Source organism: Cryptomeria japonica, chromosome 3 (assembly GCF_030272615.1).
Source record: "Cryptomeria japonica chromosome 3, Sugi_1.0, whole genome shotgun sequence".
Classification (NCBI taxonomy): domain Eukaryota; kingdom Viridiplantae; phylum Streptophyta; class Pinopsida; order Cupressales; family Cupressaceae; genus Cryptomeria; species Cryptomeria japonica.
Genome location: NC_081407.1, coordinates 150,682,302 through 150,696,693, shown reverse-complemented (window position 1 = coordinate 150,696,693; position 14,392 = coordinate 150,682,302). Strand labels below are relative to the sequence as shown.

At 37.3% G+C, this 14,392-nt stretch overlaps 1 protein-coding gene across 5 annotated transcripts in view; it reads right to left on the bottom strand.

The window, feature by feature from the left end:
* Positions 1–6,131: 6,131 nt before the first annotated feature.
* The window catches only part of LOC131067790 (uncharacterized), a 73,593-nt gene continuing 65,332 nt past the window's right edge, over positions 6,132–14,392 (bottom strand). For 3 of the 5 annotated variants that reach the window (XM_058002942.2, XM_058002943.2, XM_058002944.2), the window contains 3 exons: positions 6,996–7,103; positions 6,721–6,914; positions 6,132–6,500 (listed from right to left, as the gene is read on the bottom strand). In XM_058002942.2, the coding sequence (XP_057858925.2) occupies positions 6,461–6,500; positions 6,721–6,914; positions 6,996–7,103 (342 nt within the window). In that variant the 3' untranslated portion in view covers positions 6,132–6,460. Of the gene's footprint in view, positions 6,501–6,720; positions 6,915–6,995; positions 7,104–14,392 lie in introns of those variants that run through there. The other 2 variants (XM_058002945.2, XM_058002946.2) reach the window with 2 other exon arrangements.

Genomic DNA, 14,392 nt, shown 5'->3' with positions numbered 1-14,392 from the left:
CAGCAGTAGCATCAAACCGACCGTGAATCATAGGAGCATAAACCCCCACGCGAGGAAGGGGGGAAGTCAGAAGGTGAGAGAACACCATAAACATCCACAACAGATAACACCGTAGGAGCAGAAACCACCGTCGAACCAGAGGCACCGACAACAGTGTACAAATTGAGAAAGGCGGAAGAGTTGTTGGCGAGGAGTGGGAGAGGCATTTTTTAGAAACACATAAAGTAAGAAATGTTATATGGGGCAAGAAGATGAGAATTGGTTGTGGCACAGGAAGATGACACACTTGATCTTTAGCAACATTGTGAAGATTAGCAATAAGCAAGTTGTAAGCGACACGCCAAAGATAGAAAAGCCTCCTAATACCATTTGCAAACAATGCCAACATGGAAAGCAAACAAGGAAAAATTTCAAATCAAAGGAACAGTGTACATCAAAGCCTTTGTAACTTATCCATATTGATTTTTGTGGTCCAACAAGGACAAAAGCTTCCTAGGTGGAGCTATTTTATGCTATTGATTGATAATTATTCCAAAATGACTTGGATTACATTTCTGAAAGAAAAATCTGAAGCCTTTGAGATGTTTAATGCATTTAAAGCCTTATGAGAGAATGGAATTAGGTTAAGAATCAAATGCCTAAGGAGGAGAGTTCACTTCAAGCAAATTTGAAGAATTCCATGAACATGCAATAATAAGACAAAATTTAACTATGAGAAGTCCACAACAAAATATATTTGTTGAGAGAAAACATAGAACAGTTCAAGGAATGGCAAGAGCCATGTTAGATGAGTCAATGTACATGGGTCAACCAATTTTTGAAGTATTTTTTTTTTAAATGCAAAACAATATTATTTTTTGGGGATGACCTCACTCATGGAGCTCTCCCAATATATGGGGGACTTTAATGCATTTTTTAATGCTTATCTTGGGTCACTTAAAGAGGCATGATCCACGTGGTTTGGGTGCCCACTTTGGACAAGTAAATAATAAATAACATTTACATGTTGCTTTGGGCCAACCTCCTTGGAGGGTTGCATCTCTTGGATGAAGGGCCATTGTGGATGGCATAAATGAAGTATTGCTTTGAGAGAAAGAATATTTTATTGAATATCATTCCTACTTTTAGATAAAATATAAAGAAAAATTCAGCATTTTTTATCAGATTTATTCCAAGTTTGTAGCATATTTCACAGCAAGATCATGCCAATCATATCAGCAAAAATTTGGCATATCTATTAGAGATATTTTGAGCAAATTTATAGCAGATCTTTGAGAGAGAAGAGATTTACAATAATTTTGTTGGGGTTGAGCAAATTTGAGTAGACAATTCGAAGTTGTTTCAAGAAGAAGTTCCAAACATTTATCATATTATTATCTAGAAGGTGGGTGCCTTTATTTAAATGGATTGGGAGATTGGTCTTGTTGTGACATTTTCACACATCGCCCCATTGCAAATGGGGACCCCCACTTTTTGCTTTCTATCATAGTTGTTTTATCAAATCATCTAGCTTGGAAGTAGTTTGATAGGGGATGTGATGCAACTTCTAAGTCAAGTCAAGGTACAAGCCTTTAGTATGACGATGATTAGGCAAGCGAGTAGACTTCCTCAAGTTATAGCATGCAAGGAAGGCACCAAGTCAACCTTATAAGGAGATTACTTTACACATGGTGAATTCAATCAAGAAGTTTGTCTGTCACTACCTCATATCCATGTCCTAGAGAGTGGATGATAATTGTGTCTCTTGCTAGAATCCACACCTTACGAAGGTCAAAGTGCTTGATGAGTTTTAAAGGCAATGGTGAGTGAAAGCGATGCTATCTAAATGCCTTAATAAATGATGATAAGGTCGCTTTGAAGTGAATTGAGAGGAGCAAACCTTGGTGTTGAAACTGAGCGGCAACAAGGAAACCATGACTTGAAACCCCTCCTTGACAAAATTTCCTAACCCCTCCAAAATCCTTGACCATTCTTAGCCTTCTGTTTGCACACACCAAAATCCCCAACCATCCTTAACCTTTCATTCAGACACCCTCAAATCCATAGGCACCAAGGTAGATGAAGTTTTGTTTCCAATTACTAAGATCAACACTTTATGGAGACCAAGTGCTTGGAAAAGTTTTGAGGTCGCCTTGTTGAATGAAGATGCAAACATTTTGAAGGTAAGTTGAGTGAGTGATCTTGGTGCTAACAGTGAAGAATGTGACTTCTACGTTTTGTCCTCACCACCCCAAAAGCCCAGCCACAATGTGTCTTTAGCCCCTCCAAGGCTCGACCACTTTGAGTGAGATGTTCTCACCACTTCAAATCCCCAATCACTTCCCAGACTTCATGTATTTTATTAGAAGAGATAAGATACTTAGTATTTTATTTTGTGGTTGAAGGTGTCATAAAAAACACATCAACACGCCCCTCACATTAGAAGAGATTGGTCTCTTACTGAGTTAGTGCTCAGTCGTAGAGGATTGGTGTCTCCTTGGGTTGGTGTCTACAAAAGAATCTTTGTTAATGAAGTAGGTTGGTGCCTACAAGAAGATCTATGTAAGCAATATTTTGTTGTGGTTTCCTCCCACAGAGATTTCCATGTAAATCGTGTGCTCATATTATGTTCTTTATTGCTAAACATGAGCTAAATTTGACATGTGTGTTATTGCTATGGGTGATTAGATTTGAGATATTATTGTTGTGGTTAATTGAGTTTTGAAACATTAAAAGTTTTGAAATATCTCTTTGAGGTAGGTATACTATAATCTACATTCCCGACCACTCATGTCCAAATAGTAAGAATAAGCTTTGGAAAAAATCTCAAGTTTGGTCATTGGAGGTAATATATATACTCTTTGAACTTTTAAGAGTAAGCTCAAAATCAAAAGCCCAATGGCTTCTGTTTTGGCTAAGCATATTAGGTTGAGTTGAGGATCAATACTTGGCTCTGCCTCTTGCCTTTTGCCAATAGGAAATCTAAAAATGAAAACGTTAATCATCGATTGGCAAGATTTTTAAGACATTTTTCCTCGGGAATCGAGGACTAGGGATTGTTTCTTCTCATTCCATAATGTTGATTATCAACTGGAAACCTCGAAGACCGACCGCCAGTTTTGTGTTTTGACTTCATTGATTCAGTTGAGGAGCTTTGCAATGATTGGGAATTGATGAATCCCTATATCCCTTTTCTTCAAAGTTGGAATTTTTTAGCATGCAAAAACGACCAAAGCCCATTGAATTCTAATTTATCATCCCATGAGGCTACTTTGCAAGATTCAAGATGAGTTGTTCCAACTGGACTTAATATGTCATGTGAAAGCCTCAAAGGGTATTGTCAATCTTCAGCATCTGTGAGACTTAATCGATTTTCACCTAAGGTGATCTACAAAGATCAAAGTCTAGGGTTTCTTATTGCTAGTTGAGGAGCAACAAGTGAATTGACACTCTCAAAGTGGGATCAACCTAAAGCGACAAAAAAAGGGAGTGTTCATATTGACCATGCTTCGAGGAATGAAATTGTTTCATTGATGGGCATACATCAAAGAACAAGAAAAAGCAAACCCTAAATGAAGGCAAACCATGAGACCAAAAGTAAAACGTCGTTGAAGCCATCCATACAAACCCAAAACTAATAGAAAAAGAAAAATGGACTAAACAAACAAAAACAAAAAATGAGAAGGGGAAAGGGAAGGAAAACGAATTTACCAAAGTTCGAGCAAACAATCGATCGAAACACAACATTTTCTCTTGTACAATCAACTGAAAACCCTCAAAATCGAATGAGGTTCTAAATGTGCAATGAATCAACCAACTCTCAACATAAGAATGCTTAGGGTTCTAGTTAATACACAAGGCTCAAAGACATTAATTATTGTAATGATAAAATGAAAGCATCAAGTAGGTGTTTTAAAGCATCCCTACCCTAAATTTCAAATTGCCATTAATCCCCCCAACCACACTCCTACAAGTGACAAGATGACGTTGAGAAATGAAGGTCAAGCAACTTTCTCTTTACTTGGAAGGTATCAAAGGTCGAACCAATTCAGTTTAGTGTACATCATGAACATAGGCAAGGCAAAGACGAAGGTTACGGGGATCATGGATCCTCCCTTGGAAACTTTTGAAAGGAGGAACATTGATACCCAGCACCGAAACAGAAAAGGGAAATCACAACAAAGCAATCGAGGGTCAAGTTTCATTTCTTCAACATTTCAAAGGAGAAAACATTGACTTCCTATCAACGAAGGAGAGAGGAGTTTTGATCAACAAAGAGAACGGGAAAGAAAAGAAACAAAGATGCAAAGAAGAGAGAAGAACACAAGGGGGCAAAACCAATAAGGCAACAAAAAATAAGGGCTCGTAGGTGCAAGGCACAACAACTACAAGCCATCATTTTGTTGCTACAATACGAATTTTGGTATTCGTGTCACAACAAAAATATTGCAAGCGATGATTGTGCCCTATGATAGGGACTATGCAATTTGCTACAAGACCCATGTGTGTTTTGAGTGTTCTCTTTGCTTATTTTTCTTGTGTCTTAAGGTTACAATGATAATGATAAGGTATTAGTGTTGATATTTGTGATGTATGAGCATCTTGGGGTATTGGGGTGTAGGGCAATCTTGCATCATCCAAAAATAATGGTATTTTAATTTTCTGTTAAGGCTAGGTGAATAAAAATAAATGCAAGCATCTATAGGTTTTCATGTATCTAGGAAAATGCCCAAGGGGACATAGACGAATGAAGATATTTAATATTGTGGCCCATGTCTAAAGGCAAATGTAATTTTTATGAGTAGACACATTTTAGCATTAATTATAAACAAAATAATGAAATTTCCCATTTAGGTGTCTACCTAGGGAAGGGAAGGGTCATGCATTCACATGTATTAAGTGGTTTAAAGAAAATAGAAAAAGACACATCTTTAACGCCCACTTTTGAAAATTGAAAAGGCACCCCTTTAGTGCCCACTTTTGAAAATTGAAAAGACACCTCTTTAGGCACTCTCATGGAAAAGTTGAAGAATCATCTATTGGCTATGTGTTGCTTTTCTTGATAGCCATGCGGTGTTCATCAAGGAAGGTCATGAGATTTCCAAGACGCACCACAAATGATATAAATTGAGGGTTGAGCTGGTTGTTTCATCATTCAAAGTTAAGTTCTCTTCAAAGATAAAGAGTAGTTTGTAGCTCTAGCTTGTAGAGTTGTAAAGACTAAGTGACCAATATTTTGTAATTAATGAGTTTATATTTCATTTTATTGAAAAACAAAAGACAAAATAGAACTATGACCAAGTGTTTATCACTTCTATAGCACTATTTAATTTTGGAATAAGTCTATACTATGCTACAAGAGAATAATAAAATTATAGTTGTGGACGTTGTTGCTTCCATATTGCATGCTTTGAGATTTGCAGGCTACTAGGTCGTCATTTTTCACTAAATCCCCCAGTCTAGGCTGTATCAACAAGACTCAGCAAAAAGCAGAAACCTTCATATTTCTGCCATAAAATTTAAGATATAAAAGAAGGAAACCCACCTAGGAAGCTACTTAAGACTCCTATACAGAGAAAATTTAGAGGGTCAGAAGAAGTATATAAAATCTTAGCAGCCATGGAGTCTTAAGAAGCTCTTCATCAAATCATAAACACATTCCACAAGTCAAAAGCAAGAAAATAAAGGATCTATCAGATGGTTCTAGAAGTTCAATTATATTAAATTTATTAGCCAGTACTTTTGATGTTCTACTCCAAGATCAGGGACCAATGTTTTGTAGTGGCAATTCCTGATGGATAATCATATGTTGATATAAACAGATTCAACTATATATACCTTAAAATTGAATAAAACTTGTTTTTTATTATTTCATTTACTGCCATTGAAATTTTATCCAAAATATTCTTCCCCAAAAGGAAAACTAGCAACAAAATCTTATTTTTTCCCAGATACAAAAAACTTCAGAGGAGGCAGGAATGCACCCGTCAGGTATTGGGCAAAGGAGTAACACTACTGAGCACCATTGACCACGAAATTTGAAAAACAAAACTAACGTGAAACGCATAAATTTTTTTAATACCAATGATAGCAAAATGAAAAAAATATCTTCTCAGAAATTCAGATTTGACATTCCATCTTGACAGCAATGCTTTGTGAACAATACCATTAGATACCAAGCAGATAAATATACAGTTGAACCTAAGAATAGATGGTATGTATACCACATTGGGTCACACAATGTTCTGATTTCTTGAACATATAAAATCAAAAATAGAAACAGCAGAATATATTAGGACAGCTACATTCTTCATCATATCAACATTTGAGTCAGGTATTCCTAAGCAGTTCAAGTGGATTCCTATGTACTTAAAAGTTAAAACTATTTATCGGTAAAACCTTGGCCAGCCATCACAATACATGCATGTTAATGCAGGGTTGCCTGCTGATAGAAAAATGCCACATAATGCGAATGGACTTCTCATTTAATTTTTTCTGTCAATGCTCTTGACCACCTATTTCTGCAAGAATTTGAAATTTGTGTTTAGCAGATTAGAGGTAAAAATGTGTAAGCTCAATCATTGTGGCCTTATTAGATCTGCTTGACCAATTCTTTTACACTGGAAACAAGCAGAACTCCAAAAACTTGAACTTGCCAGACAAATTCTAAATACTCAAAAATCAAACTAATGCATAAGATTTGAGTTTCAAAGTTACAGTAGTAATTTTTGCTGCCTTCACCTGAAAGGACTCAAACGTGACATAACCTTAACTTTGGGAATAGAGAAAGATGAGGGGAAGAAATTTGGCCTCACAGGTTGCATACTCTCATTATATTTGACAATTTGACCAAACAGCTGTGAGGATTCATCAGATTGTTTTCCTCTGGGCCTTAAATTTCTCCTCTCCCACGAAGCAGATTGTGATAAAGACTCCTAGCATACAAAAGTTATATTCTGATCACAATAATGCATAACATAGAGATGGAAAAACTGGATCAGCAGTATATTACTCACAAGAGATGTTGACCTCTGTGAACCTCGTCGTCTCTTATTTGAACTATTATTTCTGGTAGCAATCTCTTTGGGAGATTTGGAATGTTTGGAACTGCCATTATCATCACACTGTCAAGTTCGAGTAGTACGTGAGGTTACATGTTACAGCCAAATCCTTATATGTCCCATAGTGTATGCTAATAAGTTGACATAACATCACAAAATACAAATATCCTTTTAGATATATGATTTGATTTTTTATTACATCTTAAAAAGATACGATAATCATCACAGTAAATAGGTGCAGGAGCAGCTGCAAGTATGCCATTTTTTGAAACATTGGTGTGACATGGAACAAGTTTCTGGTAATGCATGCACAAATGTTGAAAATATTGAATAATTAGTTACACTAACATTTCCATAGAGGCAACCCAAGAAGACACATGTTCAATCGCTTTGTCCCCTTTTAGAGAAACACATTCATCGCATCCAAGGTACATAAAAGGCAGTTTAAAGGGCATTGATTTTATACTAGCTGTTCACCTTCTTTGACCTAAAGCTATTCCTCTTCAAGAGTAAATAAATTTTGTTATAATCCACATCCATGAGCAAGAAGCTGTTACAGGTGACATAAAGGTATTGACATAACAAATACATACAGCTCAAATGCACACCTCGTATGTAGATTCCAATAAAGTATTTAAGTCAATTAGACTGCTTATAACAAAGAGCCTCATCCAAGACAAGCCCACCTCATCCAGGCCACAATTTTTCAAATCCAACCTTAAATAACCATGTATCTTCTCCGAATTCAAAGTTCTCAGTCATTGCGATCAAAGATTCCCTTCATCAGCTATCCATTATAAAAGAAAACTAACTCTATCACTATACTATCATAAGATACAAGGCATCGAAAGACATACAGATGCATGAATTGAATGTGAATGGTATTCATCAAGGAACTAGAGAATATCTTTACGAACAATCTATAAAGAAAGACTTCTTTTCTAGTTAAGTGTCATTACTATTTTGGTTTTAGTGTATAAAGATTCATGTGAAAATATTAATTTATCTTGTTCATCTACCAACAACGGATATTGTTGTGACGTTTTCACACATTGCCCCATTGCAAATGCGGACCCCCACTTTTTGCTCGTAGGTTGGTTGTCTTAATTTAGTCGCTTAGCTTGGCAGAAGTTTCTTTAGCTATTAACCTCTTGCTTGAGAGGGGATGCAGTGCAACTTCTAGGTTAGGTCAAGGTATGGGTCTTAGGGGTGATAGGCAATCAAGTGAACAAGTGGACTTCCTCAGGTCAGTGCAAGGAGGCGAGGAGCAATCAAGAGGTAATGAACAAGCAATTGAGGTAAAGTGTCTGATGACAAGCGATCAGGGCCCGAGCAATGATGAAGGTGCCTTGATGATGGTGAGGTTTCCTTACTGAATAATGATGGGGAAATCTTGAAACGCATGGCATAAGTGTTGGAATCAGCGAAATTGAATAGGTCATTCATTTCCACTTCGTGGTGAAAAATCCAGCCATGACTGATTTCCCCTTTAGTTGGCAAATGGAAAGTGCAGCACCATTGATCAGCTAAGTGCTTGAAGGCAGCAAGTTTGATAGGAGGTGAAGTCAGTGATGAGATCAATAATTTGGAGAACTCAACCATCCCCTTCCACTTACCCTCCAAATCCACGACCCTCCTTGGAGACTTCCTTTACACCTGGCTGCACTTCCACTTGCTGCTCTGATCCACGGACTTAATCATTTCACTTCCAGTTGAGGCCATAAAGCCTGCCCTTGCTGCACTTCCACTCGAGGTCCAAAACCCCGACCTATCTTGAAGATTTCCAGTGACCCCCTAAAAGCCTGACCAGCTAGTGAGAACTTCCATTTGGTGATCAAATCCATGACCTGATTGGCATGATTTCCACTTACTTTCAAAATCCACGACCAGCCTCAAGCTATTTCCACTTGACACCAAAAAGTCCGGCCTAAGATGCTAGGAAGAATATATTGCCATCTTGCCACATTAAGTAAGATGAGGTTGCTTTCATGAAGAAAGGTAAGAACGATTTTAATGTCCGATCAAACAAATGATTGAAGATGATGAAGAAATGAAAGAAAACCTAATGGCGAGAGAGGAAGTTACTACTTCCACTTGGGGCTCATATCCACGGTCAGCTCTATGACATTTCCAATAAGGGCTCAAAAGCCCAGTCATATTGCAATGTCAGTACCCCTAAAATCCCCCTCCGACTCTCCTTTACTTCCACTTGAGGCTCAAAAGCCCAACCACCTTGAGTGACATTTCCAGTGACCTCCCAAATCCACGGCCTAGGTAGGTAATGAACAACAGAAATTTGTCCACTTGGTGGAATCCAAAAATCAGACCTGAAACATAAAAATCGGACATGAGGTCAGAAATCAGAACATCATTAGGAAGACATATCAGGTTAGAAAACTCAGAAAATGTATGAAATCTATATGTATATATATCATAGGTGTTTGATGCTAGCTTGTTTGTTGTTGCAGGCGATCAAAAGAAGGAACTGGCTGCCAGCAACATCAAGGTCTAGGACAAGAAGTAAGTATATGGGATGCAGGAGAAACAACTTCACCATGGTGGAGATCAACACATGGAAGCTGCTCAAAGGAAAAGATTTCACAAGATTACACAAGAAGGAGAAGGATATCAGCATCTTCAAGGCAAGAGGGAGGATGCAATGATCCAACAATGAGAAGAATTCCAAAGATGAAGGACATTTGTAACCTTGCAAGAGAGACGCATCATGACCTCAAGTTGTGCATATGCAATGATCAGCACCTTCAAGGATGCCGTTGAATGAAAGATGAAAAAGACAGCAAAGGGCATGCAAGATCAAGAACTAAGATATTCAAAGACAGCATATTGATGATGAGGGAGATGTTAAGGCAATCTTGAATTTCCTCCGGAAATCCAAGAATCATTGCTAGTATAGCAAGAGAGTAATCCAAGACGGAGGCTTCAACTGAAGGTGATCAGGTCAAAGGGCATGACACAATTTGGGAATATCCCCCACCATCATCTCATTCCCTCCATCATCACTATAGGCACTTGGAAATGTTGAGTATCAAGAGATATTACCTGAATCACAAACACAAGTTGAGGTGGTGGCCAATCATCTTCAACCCAATTGCAGCATTCCAAGTAAAGGCATCTAGATTCAATGCACTTGACTCATCCAACAAGGAGGATAACTACCACATGTGGGCACAAAGTTCAATGTACCTAACCTCATCATTCATTGGTCAATCATTCAAGGATGGAAATGCGTCCTAAAAATGTAATTTTATCATTGGTCAAGCATTAAAAGTTATGCAATGGGTGTAACAAACCTTAATTATGGTTCATGTCTTTCAATCCTAGCCATTGATGTGGATTTGATCTGGGCCATTCAATTGTATTGAGAGCACTATATATGCGTCCACTCTCTCATTTGTAAAGGTTAATAGTGAATAGCGGGTTAATAAACAATAGTTGATAGCAAATAGCTAGAGTAGAGTAGGAGAAAAGGAGATTGTTGCCAAGACTTTGTTGTAAGTAGCATATTATTTTCATTGAAGAATGGTGAATTTCATGTGTTGATTCAACATTTGCATGGTCTCTACTTCTCATTTATTTAAATGTTAATTAGTGTAAATGTATTTCAATTTTCTATTCAATGAACAAGATATATAATGTTATTGTATCTTTCATGTAATTGTCAATTCACAATATAATAAATCTGATTATTATATGGTATGTTGCAGATGGAGAAAGAGCATTTATTAATTTCGATGTTCTTCCCACATTTCACCGATCGATATATATATATATATGCAAATAGAGGAGATCAAGCAATACCTTGACCGGTCATGTCTATTAGACATGACCGATCAAGATATTACCCGATCGTGCCTCTTCAAACCATAATCGAATTAACCGGTACCAATCGGTGTGTATGCAATTAACAATAAACCCGATACCAATTGGTGTGTATGCGATTAACAATAAACCCGATACCAATCGGTGTGCTGTGCATTACGATTTGTAACCAATGTTAATCGGTATTTAGGCATTAGTTAAGAACCCGATTGTTAACTGGGATTTATATGCAAGGTTATATATATGAATCGAGGGATATGATCACAGCTAGATCATATATCATGCATACGATTATTGATATAAGATAAAACGAAAATAACATATCGAAGAGTAATTATAATAATCATCAGACAAAGGAATGATAACTGAAGTATTATCATAGTCTATCGATGAGATAGATGATTGAATGAGAGACTTCATTTATCTCTCATTCAATCATTTATCTTACCGAGGTTATCATGTATCAACACTCCCTCTTAGCTAGGGAAGATAAATGAAAGACAACATATCTAGTATCACATTTCTCATGATGGTCTTATAATCTTACTCTCTAAGGAATCATATCACCTAGACATGTGATATGAAGTATAATCAATCATATGATACAGGAAATCACATCACCTAAGCATGTGACATGAAGTATCACCTAAAGACGTGATACAAAAGTTCATCACATCAACTTGTGATGACAAGATATCACCTAAGCACGTGATATTAGTATTGCCTAAACACGCAATACTTAAGCATAAATACATGAGAATAGGTAAATTCTCAGTTTATCCAAGTTGTGGTATGTGCACTAACATTTCATCCAAATGTTTTACCACAACACAATCATGGCACATCCATGGCATACCAGAGATCCAACATGATAAATGGTTTGAACATCATAAGATCGTCACCTTATAATGTCTACATACAAGTGTTCATTATCTAAGAGATCGTCACCTCTTAGAAATGAACACAGGGGGTTAAACCCATAAAAGTCCTAACATGACAAAGAAGTTTACACATAAAACATCTTAATAAGTATAGGGGTACAAAGCAAATTAAATTTCAATCATACCAAGACCTTTTCTGAAGTGCTCAATTTTCACCCTTGAAAGTGGTTTGGTAAGAATATTTGTTGTCTGATCTCCTGTACAAATGTATTCCAACTGGATCACATTCCTATCTACCATCTCTCGTACATAATGATATGGAATCTCAATATGTTTGGATCTATCATGAAACACCGGATTCACTGAAAGTTTTATACAACTTTGGTTGTCGCAATGAATAACTGTAGGCTTCATTGGTTCACCGAATAACCCGACAAGCAGCTTCCTAAGCCATACTGCCTCTCGAGCAGCCATGGAGGCTGCAATGTATTCGGCCTCAGTGGAACTTCGTGCTCCCGATGACTGTTTTTTGCTAATCCAGGATATCATGGCTGAACCTAAACTGAAACGGCATCCTGAGGTGCTTTTCCTGTCAGTTACACTTCCAGCCCAATCTGAATCTGTGAATCCGTGTAAACCTAGTTCAACTCTTTCATATTTGAGACCAAGTTTTAGGGTACCTTGTAGATATCTCATGATATGTTTTACTGCTACCAGGTGTATCTCCATTGGTTCACACATAAACTGACTCAAGGCATTAACTACATAACAAATATCTAGTCTCATATTTACAAGATACATCAGGAGGGACCCAATCATTTGCCTGTATAGAGTAGGATCTGAGGGTTGTGATTCTGATGCTGCTTCCTTAAGTTTATGAAGGTTTGTTTCCATTGGAGAGGGCATGGGTCTATAGTTTAGCATTCCAAATCTCTTCAAAATGTCCAAGGTATATTTACCCTGGTTTAGTATAATGCCATCAGAATTCTGCCATACTTCCAAACCTAGGAAGTAGTGGAGTCCCAAGTCGTTCATGTCAAATTCTTTAGCAAGGTCTTTCTTACACTGATCTATGAGGTGATCCTTTCCTGTGATTAACAAATCATCAACATATAGAATCAATATCAGCATATCACCTTTGTCTTGCTTGTAGTAGAGATTTGGATCTGCATCATTCTTTGAGAAGCCTAGCCTTGAGAGATAAGTGTCAATTCTTTCATACCAGGCCCTGGGATCCTGTTTAAGCCCATAAAGAGCTTTCTTGAGTTTACATACATGAGATTCTACATCATGAATCTCAAACTCTTCAGGTTGCTCTAGGTATACTTCTTGCGCAATCTCTCCATTAAGAAATGTTGTCTTTAAATCCATCTAATGTAGTTTCCATCCTTTTGTTGTTGCAATGGCTAAGACTGTTCTTACTGAGGTATATCTGGCTACAGGTGCAAAGGTTTCTTCATAGTCAATTCCTTCCTTTTGTGAGAACCCTCTGGCTACAAATCTAGCCTTGTGTTTCTCAATGCTGCCATCTGCAACATATTTGATTTTGAAGAGCCATTTGGAGGTGACAACAGATTTTCCAACTGGCCTAGGAACAATCTCCCAAACATCATTTTTCATAATGGATTGGTATTCCTCAGACATGGCATTCTTCCATACTTGATGTTTAAGTGCATCTGATACATTAGTAGGTTCATCTTTTGAAAGATCATTCATGAGAGCAACGTAGTTGGTAAGTTTGTTAGGCCTTTTGCTTTCTCTGAAGGTTCCTAAAGGGGCAGCATACTTCTGAGCTTCTTCTACAATTTTGGTGGCCCATAGTGGTCTTTTCTTGAAATTTTCTCTAGGTGGGTTTTGAGTTTCACCTTCATTCTCCTCAAGACTCTCCCTTTGAATCTCAAGAGCAGGGCCTTCATCTATGCTAGGGGTAGGGATATAGACTTCAGGTTCTATTGAGCTTTGGGCTCTTTTCAAGGCTGAATCTTCTTCAAAGATTACATCCCTACTCAGTTCAATATTCCTTTGACAAGGTATATAGATTTTGTAGGCCTTGGAGGTTTCACTATATCCTACAAGTATTCCCCTTTTTCCAGAAGGCTCTAATTTTAATCTTTTCTCCTTAGGTACATGAATATAGACAGGACACCCAAATATCCTAAGGTGGCTGATATCTGGCTTTGTTTTAGTAAAGACTTCCTCAGGTGTTTTATCTTCAAGATGGGAGTGAGGACATTTATTTTGTATATATACAGCAGTGTTGGTTGCTTCTGCCCAAAGATTGGTATTTAGATTCTGATCAAGAATCATGGCTTTGGCAACTTCTACAATTGTCCTATTTTTCCTCTCAGCTACCCCATTTTGTTGGGGATTATAAGGTATAGTAAGCTCCCTCTTAATACTAGCATTTTTACAAAAAATCTTTAAACAAATCTGAGGTGTATTCCCCCCATTGTCAGTTCTTAAGGTTTTAATTTTATTTCCTGAGTGGTTTTCAGTTAGTGATTTAAATTCCTTAAACCTATTAAGGATCTTTTTTGATTCTTTACATTTCAGAAAGTAGATCCAAGTTTTCCTAGAGTAGTCATCAACAAATATTACATAATACAAAATCCCCCTAAAGAAGGTACGGAC